Genomic DNA, 22281 nt, shown 5'->3' on the forward strand with positions numbered 1-22281 from the left:
TATCAAAATATTCAGAAACCAGAAAATTGATGAAAATGAACAATAACACATGCAACAACAAATAGGCTAATAAAAAATGGTAAAACTTTTTTTTCTGTCTGTTTTCTCTAAACATTTTAAATGAAATTTAACTGTGACATGTTTTAAAGCTTTAAAGGCTACCCTGCATCTACATTTTGCTCCTCTCGTCCTTTCTTCACTCCACAGATTCACCTTCATACCTCGCCTTCCTTTCTGCTCCCTATTTCCTTTCTTCCATTTCTGACTTTAAGTATATTTTAAAAAAATATATATATATATGTTTTGCATTTTAATCCATGGTAAATGCAGTATCAAATAACACTAGTGCTGTCATAATAATTTTTATAACCTTATAAGGTAGAAATGAAGATCTTTTTCTTTTCACCATGTGGGAGTCCTCCTTTGAGGTGTGTCCACAGCCATCAGTGTCATATTACATCAGGCGAAACTATTATATTTAAACTATTATCATTTAAAGAAACAGTGTCCCTTTAAATAAAGTCCTGCACAGTAACTGCCCACTTTACCTGAATTTAACCCTGAATAGCTTTTGGGTGAACAAAACAGAACCACACTAGCTTACATTCAGACCAGAGTAAACTACATGAAGACAGATTTAAAATGAAATGCTGAATAGTGACTTTAGGATAAGGATGTTATTCATAAATATCAGGTCAGTCCCTGTTACTTTACAATTATTTGTTTCATGAGTTGTTTTACTGTTTAAATTTTTCTGGGAAAAAAAAAAAAAAAAATATATATATATATATATATATATATAATTAACATAATGTAATTAACTGTGCATGAACTCCCAAACTTTCAGCCGTCAGTCAGGACAGTGATACTAAATACAGCTATGGTCTATTCTGTAATGAAAGGGATCATTTAATTAAAAATCAAGCCCTGCCCAACATTTTTTATTGTGCGAGAAGCCGTGTCACTCACAATATTAAAGAAAAGATTCGCAGCTTCCGTTTCATGCCGACTTTAACAGTTGTCATGATTGTGTTGGGTGCATGTTAAAGTAATATCAAGAAGACACCTCTGTAGTTGGAAGCATTTAAAAGTCAACAACAAGCATTTAATTTATCATAAAAAAATCTTTACTTCATGAACGTCCATGACATACACTTGTGCTAAAACACTTGGTGGGATTGAAACAAACATTTCCATAACAGTACACTCTTGTTTGATTACTGTATTTGTTGTGTTGGCATTTTCAAGAACTGCAAAAATTCATACTTCTCATGAAAGTACAACAGAACTACTGCACGTCACTTCTGAAGAACACTACAGCGAACAACAAAAATTAATTTCAAAATCGCACTGTAAAATTACACTTTTTACAAGCCTGTAAAAAAAGAAAACAGAGATTCGATCATACCGAAGAAAAGAAGCAAACTGAAGTATTTATGGCTCAATAGTGCAGAACATATGTGCAAAGCAACTGCATACTGATCTCCTCGCATACAATTCATACATTCATTCATTAAATAATTTCAAGTGAGTGTTTGCAGTTCCTAAGCGAGGCCAAACAGACAGGAACAAAACAAGAAGAGTAAAAGCAAAAAAAAAAAAAAAAAAAAAAACCCAAAAAAACCTATGAATGTTTGATATGTGTGAGAATGAGCAATGGCACAAATCACAACACATCTGGCACTGTCTCACCGTCTGATCACACAGAGGCAGGGAACCAGAGCTACCTGGGCTTCTTCTAACAGCCTCCGTAGGTTTCTTGCTGGTGAGTCTATAGAGAATATACTGAAAACATCCGTGCTTCATTATCCAGGCCGCGTGAACGCGAATCAAATCCATTAGAGAAGATTTACATTTCATGACCTTTACGATCTCGAGTGAAACATGTATATATAGACGGTGAGATGAGATTATTCAGACAAGAGTATACAGTAATTACAATGTGTTTTTCCTTGTTCATTTCAGTGTGGTAAGGGCAGGAATGTTATGTGTGAATATGTGCCGCTCACTAGAGCGGGAATGTCTCGTCACATCTACAGGCGGTTTCTGATGCGTCCTGCTTATTAAAACCCAGACATTTATGCATCTTTCACAACCAAGGCTGCAAACAGGAGGGACACGTACAGTAACAGTAACTCTTCGGTATTGGCGTATAAAAATCATTTTCTCCCCTTAATCACGATCACTAATCGAGTACATTCAGGATCCAGCAACTCGTTGAGCAGTTCACATGTGATGTCTCTTGTAGTGCTCGTGGTGATAGTACTGTGCGAAATCAGAGAATTTCCTCTGTAACTATGTTGTCCGAGCCACAAAGAGGGGTCCGGGTCCTTCTGTGCGTCACACGAACGAGGAGAAGCCTGTGACGGGAGTCCGAGAGCCTGGCGCGGGCTGGCCGGCAGGGGTGTAGACCCCGCCCACACTGTGCTGCGTGACCACTGTCTGATAGTAGGACTCGGTGTCCCCGCTGGCACACTCCTCATAGGAACAGGCCAGCGTCTGCTTTAGCCCCTTCTGCTGCCGCTTCCACGAGTTGAAGTATGACGGGTCGCTCATGTAGTGATTCACAAACGAGTGTTTGATGGGCTCCTCTTCGCACTCGCTGTCTGTGGCCTGAAATATGACAGGGGAAATCACACATCTGGAAGATTTGTGTTGTATTTTACTGTATGCCAGAGATTATGTACAGTCAGCCAGTCAAAATAAACAGCAATAGAGTGAAGAAGCATCACTCCACCTCAGACTCGGACATCTCTGCCGGCCTCTCTGTCAGTGCGGTGCTCTCTGTGGAAACCACGCCGTTGTAGTTGCTACAGATGTCTTCATCGGAATAGCGCAGTCCAGCTGGATTGGGTCGGGGAGGGGACCTGCTTGAAGAGAAAAGAAAGTGCTAAGTGTCCCTAGAAGCTGTAGCAACTAACACCGTGTCTACACGGGATGCGAGCGGCGTGATGCGACAAAAGAACCACTATAATACTGATACTGTCTGCACGATGCAGTGCGGCATGACGCTCTATTTCTGATGTGTTCTATGCCCCAGTCTATTTCTGATGTACTCCACACACCTGCGCTACTTCTGACAGAAGGACAAATGGATTTGCAACAGTTACTATGTCACATCCAGACAGCCTCAACCTGTTGCGGCACAGCAATGTTGTTTTCTGTTGGTCAATGTGGTGAAATCTGTGAAAATTCATGCAATATTCCTGAAACGACTTTGCTTACAAACATTTGCTGAACAATGGTAAATGTGACCGCAACTTAAAGGGTTAGTTCACACAGAAATAAAAATGCTATCATTTACTCACCCACATGTTGTTCCAAAGCTATATGACTTTCTTTCTTCTGCAGAATATTTTGGAGAATGTTGGTAATGGTGTTGGTGACTACTGACCTCCATTTTAAGTAGTAAGAAACAAACAGTAATTTCTCAAAATATCTTCTTTTATGTTCCACAACAGAAAGAAAGTCATATAGATTTGTAACTACATGAGGGTGAATATTTTTAAACATTGCTGAAGAACTGCATTGCTTGGGGGAAGAATTATTATTTGTTATCAATAAATTATTACAATTTATTACAGGCCTGCATTGATAGCAAGATAATTAACACTTTCAGATGCCCAGAAAGATACTAAAGACATATTTAAAACAGTTCATGTGACTACAGTGGTTCAACCTTTATATTATAAAACGACGAGAATACTTTTTGTGCGCCAAAAATAACAAAATAGTGACTTTATTCAACAATATCTAGTGATGGGCGATCAGTGATGCCTCGTTTACTGAAATCACGTGACTTTGGAGCTCCGAACCACTGATTCGAAACAAATGATTTGTAAAGCTTCGAAGCTTCATGAAACAGTGTTTTGAAATCGGCCATCACTAGATATTTTTGAAAAAAAAAAATGTTATTTTATTTTTTGGCACACAAAAAATATTCTCGTTGCTTTATAACATTAAGGTTGAACCACTATAGTCACGTGAACTGTTTTAAATATGTCTTTAGTAGCTTTCTGGGCATCTGGAAGTGTTAATTGTCTTGCTGTCAATGGAGGCCTCATTGAGCCATCAGATTTCATCAAAAATATCTTAATTTGTGTTCTGAAGATGAACAACTAGTATAGAACGACATGAGGGTGAGTAATAAATGACAGAATTTTCATTTTTGGGTGAACTAACCCTTTAACTATTTAATATTTGACAACATTTATTTTTATAGAAATGTTAAACGACCCACAGCAATATTCAGGGATAAAAAAAACTCTACATTTTTGCCAAATTTTGCTGTTTTAAATTGAAAATGTAGCATGATGATACAATATTAGACTAATTAATTTAATGAATGCGGTTACCTGGCTTTCCTGGAAGCCTTTTAATAAAATAAAAATATTTCTGGGAAATAGTTCAAATGCGTTACTTTACATTAAAGGTGGAGTAAGCGAATTCTGAGAAATGCTGTTGATATTTCAAATCACCAAAACAAATGCCCCTACACAAAAGGATCACACCCCTATCTTTATAGCTCCGCCCCCAAATTCACAAACACGCTATGCAACACAGACCACCATCCTATCCACTTTCAACAGGGCTTCTCAGAAATCGCTTACTGCACCTTTAAAGCCTAGTTCCCTTCTTCTGTTACATCCGTCGTCGAGAGGTTTCAGGAGACAAAGAAGCAATCAGCGGCCTTCCAAAGATTCCTTCCCCGCCGCTCTCAACCCCCCGAGGCTGCTGGGCGGGAACAGCCTCGGCCGTCAGCTCGGCCGCGTGCAACAAAAACAGAGTGTCGCCACCCGTGCTCCCCCGCAGAAAGCTTGGGGACAGGGACGGACGACACAGCCGAAGCCTTTGTGGGGTAAGACAGATCTGAGGACTGTCATTATCGCCAAGGAGGACCGGTTGACATTTTTTGATTCGGTTGTTCCCTGCCAGTTTGCCGCTTCAGGGCGCCGAGTCGAATGCTCAAAAAACACCAGAGGCCAGTCTCAAGAGACTGGTTCCCTTAGTAGAATTTCTGGCAGAATGGAAACTTCTTCCGAATATTTCTCAATGGGTACTGCTCACAATAGAAAAGGGTTACAGAATTCAGTTCGGGTCTCGCCCGCCCCGGTTCAATGGGGTCCTCCCTACAGTGGTGGACCCCGAGCAGTCTCTGGTATGGGAACAGGAAGTTCTGACGCTTTTCTACCTGGTGTAGGCAACGTTCAGTTGGACCCTGTCCATTGTTCTGTCAGCTTTGTGCTGCAATTCCTCCAAGAAAAGTTCTCGGATGGTTTGTCTCCTTCCATCTTAAATGTTTATGTAGCGGCTATATCCGCCTATCATGCTCCTCTGGGTGACTCTTCTGTGGGAAGAGATCCCCTAGTCATACGCTTTCTTCATGGTACTCTGAGGCTTAGGCCTTCTCTACGTACAAGAACTCCGGCCTGGGACCTGGCTGTCGTGTTGGAAGGGTTAGCTTCCGCTCCCTTTGAGCCTTTAGAGGAGGTTTCGGAAAAGTTCCTTACTCTAAAAACTATTTTCCTGTTGGCTATTTCATCTCTCAAAAGAATTGGGGATCTTCAAGCACTTTCGGTTGCTCCTTCATGTCTGGAATTTGTGCCTGGTATGGTTAAGGCTTTTCTTCATCCTAGATCTGGTTATGTACCTAAGGTCCCCACCAATGTCCTGGGGCCGATTGTACTGCAGGCCTTTTGTCCTCCTCCATTTTCCAGTCCAGATCATGAAAGACCCAATCTGCTTTGCCCGGTTAGTGCGCCAGACACGTATGTCCACAGAGCTGCCCTGTGGCGTAAAACTGAACAGTTGTTTGTCTGTTATGGGTCTCCTAAGAAGGGAGGCCCTGCGTCTAAGCAGAGAATGAGCAAGTGGGTGGTCGAGGCTATCTCACTTGCTGATGAATCTACCGGACAGCCCTCTCCTTTGGCTGTCCGGGCACATTCTACCAGGGGTATGGCTGCCTCAAAAGCTTTAATCTCGGGGGTCCCCCTCCATGACATATGTGATGCGGCCGGGTGGTCCGCTCAGCATACGTTCATCAGGTTTTATAACCTTGACTTAGGCTCCACTCCGGGGTCTGCTGTGCTCTCGTCGTAAGATAACAGACAGGCACTTGGCATTATGGCGTAGTTGTGATAGGGTTCCCAATGCGTCTCGACGCAGCTCGAAGTTCCCATGAAAGGGAACGTCTCGGGTTACTGGTGTAACCCTGGTTCTCTGAATAGGGAACGAGATGCTGCGTCATCTTGCCATACTCCCTGCATGCCTGTGAGCGTCTTGCTTCATCCATCAGAAGCTAGCGTTCTTTGTTCTGGGTATGCTTTATAGTTTCCTGGTCTGTGACGACACCCACCTCTGACGTTCCGTCATGCCATTGGTTCGATTTCACAAGTGCTTCATGACGCAGTCACACAGGAGCGATCCCAATGCGTCTCGTTCCCTATTCAGGGAACCAGGGTTACACCAGTAACCTGAGACGTTTTCCACCATTTGATAAAATACAGTGGATGGAAATATCATGAAATCTACAATAAGCCTAACTAGAATGGAGGCATGTTTGGTCTGAAAAGAAAAAAAAAAATTACTGACCTAATTTAGCAACTGTGGCCGGTTGCATAAGCTGCTTAGAGTAGTCTTAAAAGTTGGTCCTCACTTTTAAAAGTCAATTACATAAAAAGGCAGATTGGTCTGATTTTAAACTGGAAAAGTAAGACGGATTACCTTTTATCTAACTGCTAGTTGCTCAATCTAGTTCTTAAGACACAGTCTTAACATAGTGGCTAATTTTATGCAACTGGCCCCTAGTCAAATAAGTTTTCATGCTGAAAAACCAGACTGTCTAGTGAATTTGCTCTTGTGAGATTTACCAGGTAACGCAAACATAAGCTGCGTTCTTTACAGTACCTGGTGCCATTTTTCCTCAGGAAGACGCCCTTGACATGAATGGGCCTGCTGTTGAGCTCTAGAGCCGTGAAGCCTCCATTGTCCAGTGTGACCGTCTCCTCCACCGTGGACACAGCTTTACCTACAGCAGTCAGCATATCATCATCACAGCAAAAACATCACCTGGGTCAAATTTTAATCACTGGTTGCTGGATGGTGTGGGAGTCTGAGTGGGTGGACATGTTTATCTGGATGAATATGTATGTGGATTTACAGCACATAATGATTATGTGAGGGAGGATGGATGGATGTGTCATGAGAAGGCTGAAGAGGTTTGGTTTAGGTCACCTGTTCCACAGCTCTTGTACTTCCTGTTCTGTCCATGCAAGACGAGACCAAATACCACCAGCAACAGCAGAATCAGACCGCACAACGCCAACACGATGAGAAACCACCACTCCTCATAAAACGGGGTGTCCAGTTGGGCTGATTATGACAAAGAAAAATGAAATATAAAGGTATAAAAGATAGAAAAGTAGACTTTATATTTTTGAAATGGTTTTTGCTTGTGCAAAACTTGCTGGCACAATGATTGTGGGTGGTTGTTCTAGGTGGATTCTTTCTGTCTTTAAGGCTAGAATACACTGTGTGACTTCTGCCCCATTTACAGACGAGTTGACAGAAGCTACTTTCTGAAAGTCAGACTGTAGATTTCAGCCAGTCGGATTTCACAGAACATTATGCAGTGTATGATGGGCAGACTTTTGTTTGTTTGTTTGTTTTTTTTAAGCTTTTTAGACTATAATTCTGTCCAGTCGGAGGATATCAAACATGTTTGATATTTTGAGCCGATTTTGGAATGCATGTTGTTTTCATTTGTCATGTGTCTCCTAGCAACAAAGCGTATGTTTCTGTATGAGTTTGCTGTGTTCTGAGCAACTGTAGTATTCTGGTAGTTGTGTGATCCTTAAGGTGATGTTAAGGAAATTTTTGAGCAGTGTTGCCGAGCAATGCATTTTCCCATTGAGAATGAGCAACAAATGTATATCTGGATGCTGTAGATCGGCCGTGGGCAATTTTTTGAGATCCTCCAATCAGAATGCTAGCAGCCGATCACGTGGCTGGCTTGGAGATTTAGGAAAAAATTCAAACAAGATGGCGGCCTCTCAACGGCAGTGGAGCGAAGAAAAGGAGCACAAACTTATATATTTTTACACTGGTAAGTTGTCATGTGTCAACCCAAAACAGGGAATTTACCTCATTTAATGCTTAAAATACCAACAGATGTTAAATTTAATGTACGTAGGCTGTAATTTAGTCATCAAAAGTTTTCAGATAAATACTAAAAAGACACGTTCTATTCAACGTCTGCAGTGGCGTAGGCCGTAGGGCGTATGGCATGTGAAAGTAGCTTTTGACACGATCAATCCGGGTTTGAATACGCCTTTTGCCAAACTCGCTCTTCTCCCTTTTCCCATCACAAATCAGATTAGAAAGGCATTTATATTTAATAAAAATTAAGAAAGCAAGTCCATGCCATTTCTTTCGCCTGTTATATTGCTTGCTAGGTTAAAGTGTGATCACTTAGAAAAGTAATAGGACACGTCTCCTCAACAAACTCTACAATTTAAAGTATTATTCATGTCATTTGGGGAGTGAATTTTGTAATTTGAAACGTATTGCTTTGTTACTGACGGCACTCTTGTCAAGGTTAAAGCTAAAATAAAAGACCACAATTAATCATGACTCGGTTTATAATATCACAAATTAAAAACACTGTTTGGCTATTGTTATTAATAACAAGCTAATTGGGGTGAGACTAAGTAAGCATCTCGAAACCTTTTCAACAGTATTATGATTATTTCTCACGATATAATATTCAGAGATACAAAGGTCTTAATTTTTTTTCAACACATAAATCTTGCTTCAGGTTCCTTTTAAGGTATTGGCTTCTAGATGACCTCAGTTTTATTGATCAACTTTCCTTTTAAAGCAATGGGGCAGTAATCGGTTGTATTATCTGTGAAAACGGTGCAGACTGGTAGTTCAGAGTCTATGTGTTACAAATTGAGGATGCTATATTTAATAAAAATAAAGAAAAAAATGAAGAAAATATTTGAAAAGTTGAAATAAAGTGCAATAAAGAAATGAAGTATTTATTGGGTTGGCAATAGATTTGCTCCTCTCTGATTAGTTGCTGTCAACTGTCCGTTGCCCTAATTAGTTGCCCTGTGTCTCACCAGGTTGCCCGTTGACGGCAACATTGCTCAAAAAGTTGCCCTGTGTATCATCACCTTTAGTCTTTTAGTGTAAGATGCTAAAGTGTTTTGATTTTAAAAGTCATATAATGCATTCTAGCCTCTAAATGAGTCTCTCAATATGGCTCGGGTCCATCATTCAAAGCAAGTCCATGCCATTTCTTTCGCCTGTTACATTGCTTGCTAGGTTAAAGTGTGATCACTTAGAAAAGTAATAGGACACGCCTCCTCAACAAGCTCTACAATTTAAAGTATCATTCATGTCCATTTGGGGAGTGAATTATGTTGTTTGAAACGTATTGTTTATTGACATTACTAACCTTGAGTTTCACAGTAATACTTGTCAACTTGATAAGATATTTTCTTACTTGAGAGAAGCAGCAGTGATCATCTACCATATATAGAGCAGCAGCGATGTACGTTTATTGGTCTGCGTCTTATCTCTAGTGCTCTAGAGCAAAGGAGAGCATGGCCCAAATGTGCCAGAACTCTCCACAGTCATATCTGACAGCCGCTGATGGACTGCTCTGACAGCAATACTGAGCTGCAGTGACATCAGCTCACAGACAGATTGGAGCATGCCTGTGGTATGAATATTTCAGTCCCATGACATGCGAGATGTTGATAACATACTTTGCTTTTCATTTACAAACAGACCTCTAGGACTTGCACAACACTGAATTAATTACTTGCTGAGGCAACATAGCAGTTTTTCTTGAAAGCACTAGCCAGTGGCCAAAGACTGAGTGAGACAGAGAAGAAAGCTCTCATCTTTGACAGCTTCACTTTTTTTTTTCTGAAAGCTTTCTTTGTATAACTTTAGTTGGTATCATTGAAATCTTGCTTTCAAATTCATGCTTTGTTACTGACGGCACTCTTGTCAAGGTTAAAGCTAAAATAAAAGACCACAATTAATCATGACTCAGTTTATAATATCACAAATTAAAAATACTTTGTTTGGCTATTGTTATTAATAACAAACTAATTGGGGTGAGACTAAGTAAGCATCTCGAAACCTTTTCAACAGTATTATGATTATTTCTCACGACATAATATTCAGAGATACAAAGGTCTATATTTTTTCAACACATAAATCTTGCTTCAGTTTCCCTTTTAAGGTATTTGCCTCTAGATGACCTCAGTTTTATTGATCAACTTTCCTTTTAAAGGACAGTAATCGGCTGTATTATCTGTGATAACAGTGCAGACTGGTAGTTCAGAGTCCATGTGTTACAAATTGAGGATGTGGTTGCTCAACCACCGGAAAACACATGAAAACAAGGCAATCTCAATGAGTAAACATTTATAATAGCAAAAGAGTCTTAAGAAAAGCCAAACCTGCAAATCACGCACTGCAAAAATGATTTTCTTAAAAAAGTATTTTTTTCTTGTTTTCCAGTAAAAATGTCTAAACAGTCTTAAATCAAGATACATTCGCTTGAGAGGCAAAATGACATAAGATATTAAGTCTTGTTTTCTGGGAAATGTATCAAAATTGAGTTTGCCTTAAAATAAAAAAATATATATGCCGATGGGGTAAGACATGTATTCTTGTTTTCCCTGTGAATTAAGTATATTCGTCTTATCCAATTGGTAGATACATATTTTTTCTTGTTTTTCTTATTTATTATTATATGTACTATATGTATATTATATATATATATATATATATGTCATTTTGCTTTTGAAGTAAATGTATGTTGATTTAAGAATGTTTAGATATTTGCACTGGTAAACAAGACTACTACAAAATACTAATTAAGAAAATATTTGGTCCCACTTTATATTAGGTGACATTAACTACTATGTACTATGTAAAAAATAAGTACACTATATACGTATTGTGTTCATATTGTATTGCAAAACACTTTTGCTGCTATTGAGGTGGGATATGGGTAAGTTTCCTTTTAACTGTTTATTCATTTTTGAATGTAGCTCCGTATTTATTTTTCCTTGGCGCAACATGCTAACTAGAGGGTGTCAATCAAACATCAGAAGGCGGTCTCTATGCCGCCATTGGCTGATCGTTGTAAAAGAGCCACTGGCTAACACTGTTGAAAATAGTAGTAGGCCTACGCTATATCTGCTGATTATATTCCCTTCAAAGTAGATGCATCTATACACACTTTAGGTCAGTTAACAGCTACATTTACATGTGTGTTATTTAGAGCTAAATAATATTAACAGTAACTGATGCAACACCCTGTCAAAATCTCTTTGATGACTCATCACGGTATAGGAGGCCCTGACATTATTACCTGACATGGCAGCAGAGGGCGCACTTGGCTCACCGTAGCCGAACTCATTGACGGCCAGCACTCTGAACTGGTAGCTGATGCCCTGCCGCAGGCGGTCCAGACTCACAGAGTGAGAGGTGCTGGTGGGAGGCAGGTGCCGTACAAACGTATCCCACATACCCTCATCTGTGGAGAGCAAGGTCACTTCCAGTGAAAATGTCATCATGCACTTTGAAGCACCAAGTTCATTACTGTGTCCCATTACACTTAGCAGATGCTGACATCAAGAGCACCTAGCAGCTGTTTCATTGCCCGACCAGCAATGCTGTTCAATGTGAATGTAACCATGATGATATGATAAGGGCAGTTATATGAATGTATCCCAGCAACAATGGCAAGTAAATGTTCAGTAGATGATTTCAGAGCAGCAATCAAGCTCCTAAACTAACACTCGCCATACGCCAAATGTGAGTAGAAATTAGTTTTGGCTGCTAACATTAATAGAAACGGCAACATGGTTTACTGGAAACATAAAAACTTGTAAAACACGTGCACATATTCTAGCGATTCTTTTCAGTTTTTTTCTCTATAAATCCAAAATGGAAATATGTGGAGCAAAATTACAATGTGTCAATGTGCAACAAGTGCAGTTTATGGGCTCTTCTTGTAAATGATACTGCAAATGATGCAATGACTTGATTATATGCAAAAAATATGCAAAATACAGGTGTCTGGTAAGAAATGGTTGGTAAATTATCAGACTAACAGGTGTGGCAAAAGGTCGAACCTTGACTGTAATAAAGAAGCATTTATCCACATGATTCCTGGTCAAATGTAAAATCTAATGATGCTCTATGAAAAGTAATTTCAATATACATTATTTATACAAATATTAACAAATAACATAGGGGAAAAATAGGATTAAAAACTCTAAATACATGTTTTCAACATTATCAGTGTTTTTTAAAGTAAAACTAAATGAATTTCAGAGGTTTCAACCTGATTTTCTTCATCAGTAATAAAAATCAGTGGTTGAAAAAGTGCAAAGAACTTTGGCAGCACTTTGATTTTCCTTGAAAGTTTAATTGCTACTTTAAATTTAAGTTTTAAATTTTAGTGGGCTGAAATATGTATAGCGAATGTTCAGTGTATTCAGATTTAATGTATTAATAGTAATAATCAGATTCCTTGCCCCCACAAAGTTATACAGTAATAAAACTTAACTGTCGCCAGGCAACTTGAAACAGAAACCTAGTCCATTAACTTGGTAGTACTGATATGTGGTCACAGGTTTTTCATTCAAAAGTTTTGAGTGCTGTACCTGAGGGCCGCGCTTCAATCACATAGCCGGTCACATGTCCAGCTCCAGTTTCCCCTGGTGTCCACTGGATGTTGAGCATGGATCCTGTTTTTGTGATTGACATTTCTACAGGTGATCCAGGAGATCCTGAACAGAGAGGAGAGCGTGCAGTGAACTGAGAGGACCCTTGTGAGTACAGGTCTAAAGCTAAAGCAAACACCTACACCACTGTGAGATATTGATCCACGCAGGTGTTTTTTCACAGCCTGGATTTTCTGACACCTCTCGCTGAAGAGTGGGTAATGTAAGCTGTGCTCAGTGACCCTGAGAGTTTTGCTGATCTGTTTGTTGGTGTGTTTGTTTGGTTGCGGTTGTGTAACTCACCTTTGACAGGACCTGCTGTGATGTTGGCCTCTGCCTCAGGCCCGTAGGCGATAGTTTTGGCCTGCACGCGGAAGCAGTAGGTCACGCCCTTGGTCAGGTCACGCACCTTCAGCCAGCGCTGCCAGCTGCCCCGTATATCCACCGTTACCACTTTAGTCACACCTAATGTGCACATACACACACACAAAGTTTGCACGATTACACACTACCACATATATACAAACAAACATGCTACAGTATCTTCCTACCTATAAGAACAGTGAGTTAATCTCAAAATCAGTTACTCTAGTTATATACTATGAACGATAAACATTGACATTAAGAAATATGATTAAAGTCAGTTATTTTCTGCTCCTGAAATTTAACACAGATCCTTGGAAACAATAACAAGAAAATTAGTTTTATGAAAACAACTCATCATCATCAAACATCAAAACAATACTAGTGATGTTAAGAAGCCACCGTTAGAACAACAACAATATGAAAACAGACTTTGATACAGTGAAAACATGCTATAGACTAGAGCTGCATGATTCTGGATAAATTGAGAATCACGATTTTATTGTTTAAAATAGAGATCACGATACTCCCATGATTCTGAATAGGCAACTTAACAAAATAATAAGTAATTTATTAGAGGTTCTGAGAAAATGTTTATTGCTGCAGTCTATTGAAAAAAAATATTTAATTTAATTATTTAAAATCAAAAGAAAGTTCTGTACACTATCAAAGCTTACAAAAGTATAAAAAATGTTGATGTCTATCTTCATCAGACATGTCTGATGAAGGTCATGGGACCAAAACGTTGTGATAAATAAACATTTTTGATACTTCTGTAAGCTTTGATAGTGATTTTTGATTTTGATTTTTGACTTTTTTTGGTCCTCTCTTCTACACACCTATCCATTACCTGCAGGTGTGTGAGGATAATTGCTAATTAATTAATTAATTATTTAAATAAAATAAAAAATCGTTGTGAATTAATTATTCAGTGATTTATTTAAAAAGACATTTTTTAAAGAATCTCTTGAAAGATTCAATGACAAATACATTTTTTAACAGCCACTTGTCACCACCTACTGGTGAAATTATGTATTTGATAAAATCTGGTTAAAATCTTGACTGTTTTTGAAGCTGTTTCTATACGTGACAACTGCTCTCTCAAGTTCAGCGGCAGCGCAAACGCAGATCTGAATGCTCCGCTGTGACCGTACTTGTCAAAGTCTTAAAAGACATTGCTGAATCACTGTCATTTTGGAATAAGATTGTGAGTGTTTAAATCGAGATTGCGATCTGTTATCGATTAATTGTGCAGCTCTACTATAGACTGACCTTGAATAGGGGCAGTGGGCTCATATACCACCCTGTAGCCTTCCACCACACCATTGGGGGACAATGGGAAACCCCAGGACACATTCAGAGTGCTGCTGGTCACCTCAGAGAAACTGATGAAGCTAGGAGCGCTGGGGGCTGCGGGAACGGTATAGTTTGATGAATGCAACAAATACAAACTTTCGCTCCTGTGAGCAATGAATGATAAAATATACGTGATAGTACAGGCAGATACACTACATTAAAGCAATAAACTAATTGAGGCTGTGCAATTTTACCATGATTAAACAGTGTTCTTATGCATAATGTAACCACATGAAGATTTTGAGCACATTGCAGTTTAATATCACTTTAATTGTAAATCAAAATAATTTCAATTTAATCTAAGAGCCGAAAACTTCAGACAAGAACCATGAAAAACAAATAAATTGGCCAAACAAAATACAAACAAATACAAACAACAAAAATAAAAAACAATAGGATAAAATGAACAACATTTTTTTAGTATCTATGGAAAGCAAATTTTCTCTCTTGACGGATCATCAAATTACTTACAAATATCTAAAAGAAAGGGGCTTACTGCTTGTATAAAACAGCAATTTAATAAAGAACTCTAAAAATGTTGTTTATGTCATTTAACTCGTCACTATAATTAAAAGAAACCTTTTTTTAGTCATCCTACTCAAAAAGTTCATTGCACTTTTTGGACTACTTTGAATTTATTATTGATGTAAAAACTCCATTAATAATTCAATTCAAAGTTGTCAAAAAAGTGCAATTAACTTTTGGCATCATTTTGCAGCAAATAAACTTTAGTAAAAATTCAGTAAAAAAATCGATAGTTTTCATTTTAGCAAGTTAGAAGCTCTAAATATTGTTGTTAAATGTTTAATACATAGTTTAATAATATTAATTTTAATTCTGTTTTTAGTTTAACTGTAAAGTGTTTATAAAAGTCAATGTGTATGCGGTCACAGGTGTGAGTACATTAGCTATTTTGCAAAAGGTTTGAATGTGGCTCGTCTATTCAGATTTTAGAGTCAGATGTAATATGTTTAATACATTTTAAATAGATAAAAAATAACTATATCCCACTCTTTCAAAGATTTTACAATGCTAGCTATGCAAATTCATCCTCTTACACAAATGCAGCTTGTTGCTTTAGGAAATGTCAAAGTGAGGTAGAGGTGGTGAGTTTCCTCTGTTTGAACAAATGAGGTCACATCAAGACCATTTGAATAATTTTCAAATTGTTTTTTTAAGGTGACTTGTGGGTAACGAGCCCCTCCTCGTCATTACAGTGAGGTGGAGCCTGAGGTCAAATCATTCCCCGCTTGTGCGTAATTCATTCCGACAACATTTATGGAGTGAATGATTTAATGCAGAACACATGAATTGCTAATGTGAATGATGCAACAATGATATAACGCCACATGCTCCAAAATATGATCATGTGTCGACCTGGTTTTCATGCATGGACAAGAACACAATATGGAAGTGGACATGTTGCCCTTGGCGCGCTGTCTGTGGTCAGATTTATAGGTTAGCCTTTAAAGTTGTAACGGTTTGTGCTCAGGTCAGAGGGGGGCTCTGTGATCGGCTCTGAATGGGAGTTTAATGGCGATTAGGATGATTTGTGCAGACACTCACCTGCCTGAAGAGTGCGCCCCCTCCTGGGCTCACTGAACGGACCGTCTCCCGCAGCATTGAAGGCAGACAGCTTGACCATGTAGTATGTGTAGCTGGTCAGGTTCTTCAGTCTCATGTTAGTTTCAGGCCGGAAGAGAATCTTAACTCTCTCTGTTTCATTCTGACTGTCCATCTCCCAGTAAATAATCTACAGGCAATGAAGACATAGATGGAGTGTATAGAATTAAGCCTTGTCTGGCACAAAGCACAGCATCCTGCATGCCTTTCAGCTGTGACTGTATTCACAATGTAAAGCAGCCCTAAGAAGTACTTGGACACTTTAACTACACTGCATTACATCAAGGATTTTCAACTTTTAGAGACCCATGGACCCCATTCAGATTCTTAGCCAAACCAGGGACCAATGATAGACAGACAGACAGATAGACAGACAGACAGACAGACAGACGGATAGATAGACAGACGGACAGAAAGACGATAGACAGACAGCTAGACAGACATACAGAAAGATAGATAGACAGACAGACAGTCAGACAGACGGATAGAGAGAGTTGTCAGATAGATAGACAGACAGATAGATAGACAGATAGAGATGGATGGACAGACAGACAGACAGATGGATAGACAGACAGACAGATAGATAGACAGACAGACAGACAGACGGATAGAGACAGATAGATAGATAGACAGACAGACAGACGGATAGAGAGAGTTGTCAGATAGACAAACAGACAGATAGATAGATAGAGATGGATGGACAGACAGACAGACAGATAGATAGACAGACAGACAGACGGATAGAGACAGATAGACAGACAGACAGACAGATGGATGGATAGACATACAGATAGACATAAGATTTTATTTAAAAAAGGAAAAAAGACTTAATATTAAACATAATAACTTTTAATAATAGCACTGGTGTACCAATGTGTGGAACATTTTTATATAATTTAATAAAATCTTATTTTTCATCTGTCTGGGACCTCTGGGAAGCAGGTAAATATTTAGTCTTTATGTGAGCTGTATTGACCAATCATCATTCATTACCACAACCATTTGTTTAAAAATCTAATTTATGTCATCCACTATAGTTATATTAAACAAATAACCATACGAACTCTTTAATGAAGAGATGAAATGAGCAGTGGGCTTATAGTTTCTTCACTGATCATGCAGAACTGAAGTATTCAATAAAAACAACAAGGATTTCTGGATTAACATGAATATTCCATATTACTGCCAGGACATTTTTATATTATATCAACTTCATGTATATTTCAGCAGATATTCACTTAACCCCTCACCCATGATCATTAATGCATGGGTTTTATAAAAGATACTGTCTAACGCCATAATCTAATACAGTAAATCTGTGGAGAATACAAGGAAAGAAAATGAAGACGAAAGAAACAGATTGTAGCTATTCTTCCAGCCTAAAGAGCTTGAAATGACAGTAGAGTTAGAGGGGAGGAGAAAAAGAGGACAGATAATAAAAGTATGAGAGAGATTGGACAAGGTGGGTGGTTTGGGGGTGTCACCTTATATCCCTGAATGATGCCATTTTGGGTCTCGGCAGGGGGTGGCTCCCACTGAACCTCCAGCTGTGTGGATGACAAAGTGTTGATCTGGATGTTCTGAGGGGCCACAGAGGGGGCTAAGAAAGAGCAGAGGAGATACAGTAAATACATCACACTCAATCCCTCCAGCTAACCACTACAAAAGACGTCGACTGTGCCCTGCAAAAAAGATGCGCTCATGCTGCTTTGGGGCTGGTGCCCAATCCATTCCCCATGTTTCCACTTGTTCTAAACTGCCTATCTGTCTGATTTTCTTACTTCTGAGGAACATTTTTTGTCAATGAAAGTCAATGGGCATCAAAACTGTTTGGTTACCAACATTTTTTTTTTAAACAAAGTATCTTCTTTTGTGATCCACAGAAAATATATGAATAAAAGCTGATCATATTTTGGGTGAATAGACTTTCAATGGAGGTGTCTCTCAGATTTCATTGAAAATATCTTCATTTGCTTTCTGAAGATAAACAAAAGTCTTGGATTTGGAACGACATGAGGGTGAGTAATTGATGAACCCTTTTAAGTCAGTGTAAACACAAAGTGGAAACCCGGCTAGCATCAGTTACTGAATGAGAACCAGTACCAGTGGGAAAAGTGATATCATATGAACACTGACTCCAGTGTGACTGCCGCCCTCTGTTGTGTCTCCGTTAAATGTCATTCATTAAAGAGGCGAGGAATACATAAGCCCTTTCCATCATAAATCACAGCAACAGATGCAGCTACCCCAGACAGCAATAATAAAAAAAGCGAATTTAATAAGACCAAACCTGAAAGCAGAGCTAACTCTGAGAGCATGACAGCTCGTCTATTTTAGGGGCTTAAAAGTTGGGTTTACGTGTAGTAAAGCGGGCTGAATTTTTTATGAGCGGGAATGAATTACAGCTGTGGACAGTGGGGTTCGAGAGACTTGACTGAATGAGCTGTTGTAATAAAGCACAGAAAAGCTCTGTTCCAGCATCTAAGAGAGCTGTCTTCCTGTCTACATAGCAGCATCCTAACTAAAAACCGAACATTTTGAGTGATTTGGAACACTCTATATAGAGTGCAACAGTGCCCGCCCACTTTTTCAGATGTGCTGGTTCCAGAAGTATGTTTTTCAATAATTTCTCCCATAGGGATTTAAAAAAAGTCTTTGTTAAAGTGTTATAAGCCATGAACCAAGCCAACCAACTACGAGGGGAATCATAACATTACAAACTTTGATTCGAAGCAAAAAAGCATTTGAAAATCAGACAAAAATACAAAAGTACAAGACTGTGTACATAACGGCTTTAGTGAGGGAAAAAAACTACAATCCCATGAAGCATTGCGAACAGCAGAATCAGATTAAAAATGATGGAGAAATATAAAGCTACTCATGTAAAAATGTTGAGAATATATATAAAAATATATATTTTAAGTTTATTGTAAAATATGTATTATTATTATATTCAAATATTTAAGTATTTTAAGAGAAGGGAGACCAACTCGATTAAGTCATTTGTGGCGATTCATGGGAGTGGGCGGAGCAAAAGTGTTCTTTTGACACTTTTTGCTTGTTTCGAATCTTTGATTAGTTGCATTTTCTGTACAGCAACATGGGAAATGATAACATGGGAAACATTTTAATGATGTCTTTAAAGGATAAAGCCCTGTTCACACTGCTAGCGACTTTGTCGCTGCATGTTGCTAGTCTCTGTACTGTGAAGTCTTTGTGGGCGTTCCTAGTGCTGTCGCTCTAAAGTCATTGGTAGACTGCACATCAGACCATATCTATAAAGAATTAAGATAATTATAAGTAACATTCAGCTGTTGTAGAGTGTTGTGACTGCAGAGCTCAGTGCATTAAATCCTAAACTAGATTAACAATCGATCTATCAACAAATTAAACTCACTCACACTGTCAAAAATTACTAAACCATCATTCAAACTTGACAAATAATTAATTTTCTTGTCTTGTCCAGACCGCCTTCGACTTACAAAAAAAGCATAACTGACGCAACGTTTTTCATAAGTTGAATACGGAAGGCATAGGACGTAGCGTAAGCGTTTTGAACTGCAAGAGTTTTACACTTTCTTCGTAAGTTGAATATGGAAGGCGCTCTGGTGGAAGCTAGATATTTTACTTCAGAACTTGTTAAATATGGATTTTTTCTTACAAAAACGCATCGCTTCGCTTCAGAAGGCCTTGATTAACCCCCCAGAGCCGTGTGGAGTACGTTTATGATGGATGTATGCACTTTCTTGAGCTTTATACTCATTGGTCCCGTTCATTGCCATTATAAAGCTTGGAGGCGTCAGGATATTTATTAATATAACTCTGATTATGTTCATCAGAAAGAAGAAAGTCATATTCACCTAGGATGGCTTGAGGGTGAGTAAAGCTTGGGCTAATTTTCATTTGAAAGTAAACTAATCCTTTAACTGCTGTCGGACAGTGTCTCTGTAGAAAAATGAGCGATTACGTAGAAATTTTTGCAAGTGTGGATTATTTTTTCACTGTTTGTAGCAGTGCATTCTGAGATTGTGATGTTTCCTTAGAATTTGGACAAAATTAGGTCTTTTATAAAACAGCATAAGGTTGCTACCCACCTTTTGGAACAACCCTCCCATCAGGAGGACCTATGATGATAAATGCTCTCTAGGTGGGCAGCTCACTAGGGTTTAAAATCGTCTGCTGATTCTGCATTTTAACACCAGCATGGCCATAGAACGGCAGAAGGCTTTTAAGGGCAAAGCACCCTTCATGCCCGCTCTCTGATCCCTCTCAGAGTATCTTCAGATGTAGCCAACCTGACGTTAATCAGAGGGAAATTCATTTGTTTGTTTGGCTGTCCCCCTCCTGCTGCTGGGAGTAATCTCCACGCCTGGCCCCTTCTAATGATGCTGTTAATAACCTGATGTTGATAACCCTGCCTGCTCCGCCAGCTGCTTGAGTTCTTTATGACAGATTCATATTTACTGCTTCATTAAACCCCTTATGAGAGGAGGCCAAAAATGCTGCAAAGAGGTGAAAGAGGTAAAAAGAAAATGCACACACACACCCTGTCCTGCCAAAACTCTCACCACGACTGCTTTTATTAATACTGTGGCACTACTAGAGCAATGCTGTTTAGAATTTCATAAATAATCTTGGCAATGATTAGGTGAAATGCAAAACTGTGCGGTGAGCAAGAGCCTTGACGACATCCTGTCTGTGCAGTGTCAGCCTGTTAGCACGACTGGAGCGGAATTAAACAGCACAAACGACAGTTCGCATTTGTAGCAATTTGCCTGCGTTCGATACTTTTTAGCGTATGGTTGAAATGCGGACGTAATGCATCTATTTGCTAGCAGTGGGAGGATTGTTTTTCCACTAAAGGTCCTTTCATTGATCATATGAGATGTCCCACATGAATATAGATTTGTTTGAGACTGTGTAGGTGATAAACATCCTTTCTTTTGTAGTGTTCCTAATAAAACAGCTCAACAATTATCAGTTTCCCGAGGAATAGTTGGAATGTCATATCCAGGCTGCCTCTTTTGGCAGCTCATTAGACAGAACACTCGGCTCTTCAGCCAGGCAGCTGGATATTATTCAAGTCAATAAATGTAGTGGAAAAAAAAAAGACTGTTTTTAGTAACAGAACAACTTGAATTCAACTTGAAAAGCACTTTACAATTCAGCAGTACAATCTAGCTTGCTGGAGCCTGATTGTGAGGTAGGGGAGAACAGAGAGCTATATCAGCCTTCGGTACAGCTCAAAACAACAAACTCAACTTTGAGCACACTTATTCAGCCATCTTTTCATATTGCCAAGCACTCCAGATCCATGTGGTCCTCTTAGTGTGTTATCCTCAAGTCCTTAAAAGATCCACATTCAGGACAGGAAAGTAAACAGAGTAAAAAACAAACAAACAAACAAAAAAAAAAAACGCTTTCTTGGATCTCATTTTGGTTTACTTAAGTTGTGAACGAGTTTCATTTCATTTTCTATTAACACATTATAATATAAAATGTATCATGAAATGTAACTAATATTTTTAAAACAATTTTTTAATCATGATTGCTTCTGAAAAAGCTAATTGATCTAAACACAGAAACTGATCCAAGCCCAGCCCTTTCTGTCACATTAAGCAGAACCTCACCATAGCTCTAGCCTCTGTCGTTATGTTCGTGCCACTCCACTAAGGGAACACAATTCATATCTGTCAGCCCATGTCATGCCTTATTCCCTGAAGGACTCGAGACAGAGAGCATGCTGTCCTGCTCCTAGAGAGCATTACGGCACAGGCCTCCATCTCAAAAGGAACATCCATCGACAGTGGTCATCACCACATCTGTCAGGGTGGAGCAGCAAAGATGTTTTCTACGAATTTGCTCTCTCATTAAACTGGTCCTCTGGTGGGAAGATGCCAGCGAAGCATACTGGTCTAAGTTTGACAAAAGTCTAAAATATAATCGTTGAGTTATGTTCTCAAACTGTGCAAGTTTAGAAAATACAAGATACCTTACACTGTGTCTACACTGGACACAAGCGGCGCAACACAACGAGACAAAAGACAATAAAACCCATTATAATCAGTGCTGCTGCATACACTGGATGCGTCGTGACACACAACAAATCCCAGACAGTGATGCATGTTCTATTTCGGATGCACAAACAAATGGATTTGGGACGTTCGCTTTGTAGTGT

General features: G+C 39.0%; 1 protein-coding gene across 6 annotated transcripts in view; it reads right to left on the reverse strand.

The window, feature by feature from the left end:
• Window positions 1-1083: 1083 nt before the first annotated feature.
• The window catches only part of sdk1a (sidekick cell adhesion molecule 1a), a 331621-nt gene continuing 310423 nt past the window's right edge, over window positions 1084-22281 (reverse strand). For 2 of the 6 annotated variants that reach the window (XM_051886569.1, XM_051886565.1), the window contains 10 exons: window positions 17588-17703; window positions 16047-16233; window positions 14397-14534; window positions 13065-13226; window positions 12702-12827; window positions 11402-11566; window positions 7234-7371; window positions 6907-7027; window positions 2738-2870; window positions 1084-2613 (listed from right to left, as the gene is read on the reverse strand). In XM_051886569.1, coding sequence (XP_051742529.1) covers window positions 2341-2613; window positions 2738-2870; window positions 6907-7027; window positions 7234-7371; window positions 11402-11566; window positions 12702-12827; window positions 13065-13226; window positions 14397-14534; window positions 16047-16233; window positions 17588-17703 — 1559 coding nt within the window. In that variant the 3' untranslated portion in view covers window positions 1084-2340. The remainder of the gene's footprint in view (window positions 2614-2737; window positions 2871-6906; window positions 7028-7233; window positions 7372-11401; window positions 11567-12701; window positions 12828-13064; window positions 13227-14396; window positions 14535-16046; window positions 16234-17587; window positions 17704-22281) is intronic. The other 4 variants (XM_051886566.1, XM_051886570.1, XM_051886567.1 and 1 more) reach the window with 3 other exon arrangements.

This window comes from Ctenopharyngodon idella, chromosome 3, assembly GCF_019924925.1.
Source record: "Ctenopharyngodon idella isolate HZGC_01 chromosome 3, HZGC01, whole genome shotgun sequence".
Taxonomy (NCBI): domain Eukaryota; kingdom Metazoa; phylum Chordata; class Actinopteri; order Cypriniformes; family Xenocyprididae; genus Ctenopharyngodon; species Ctenopharyngodon idella.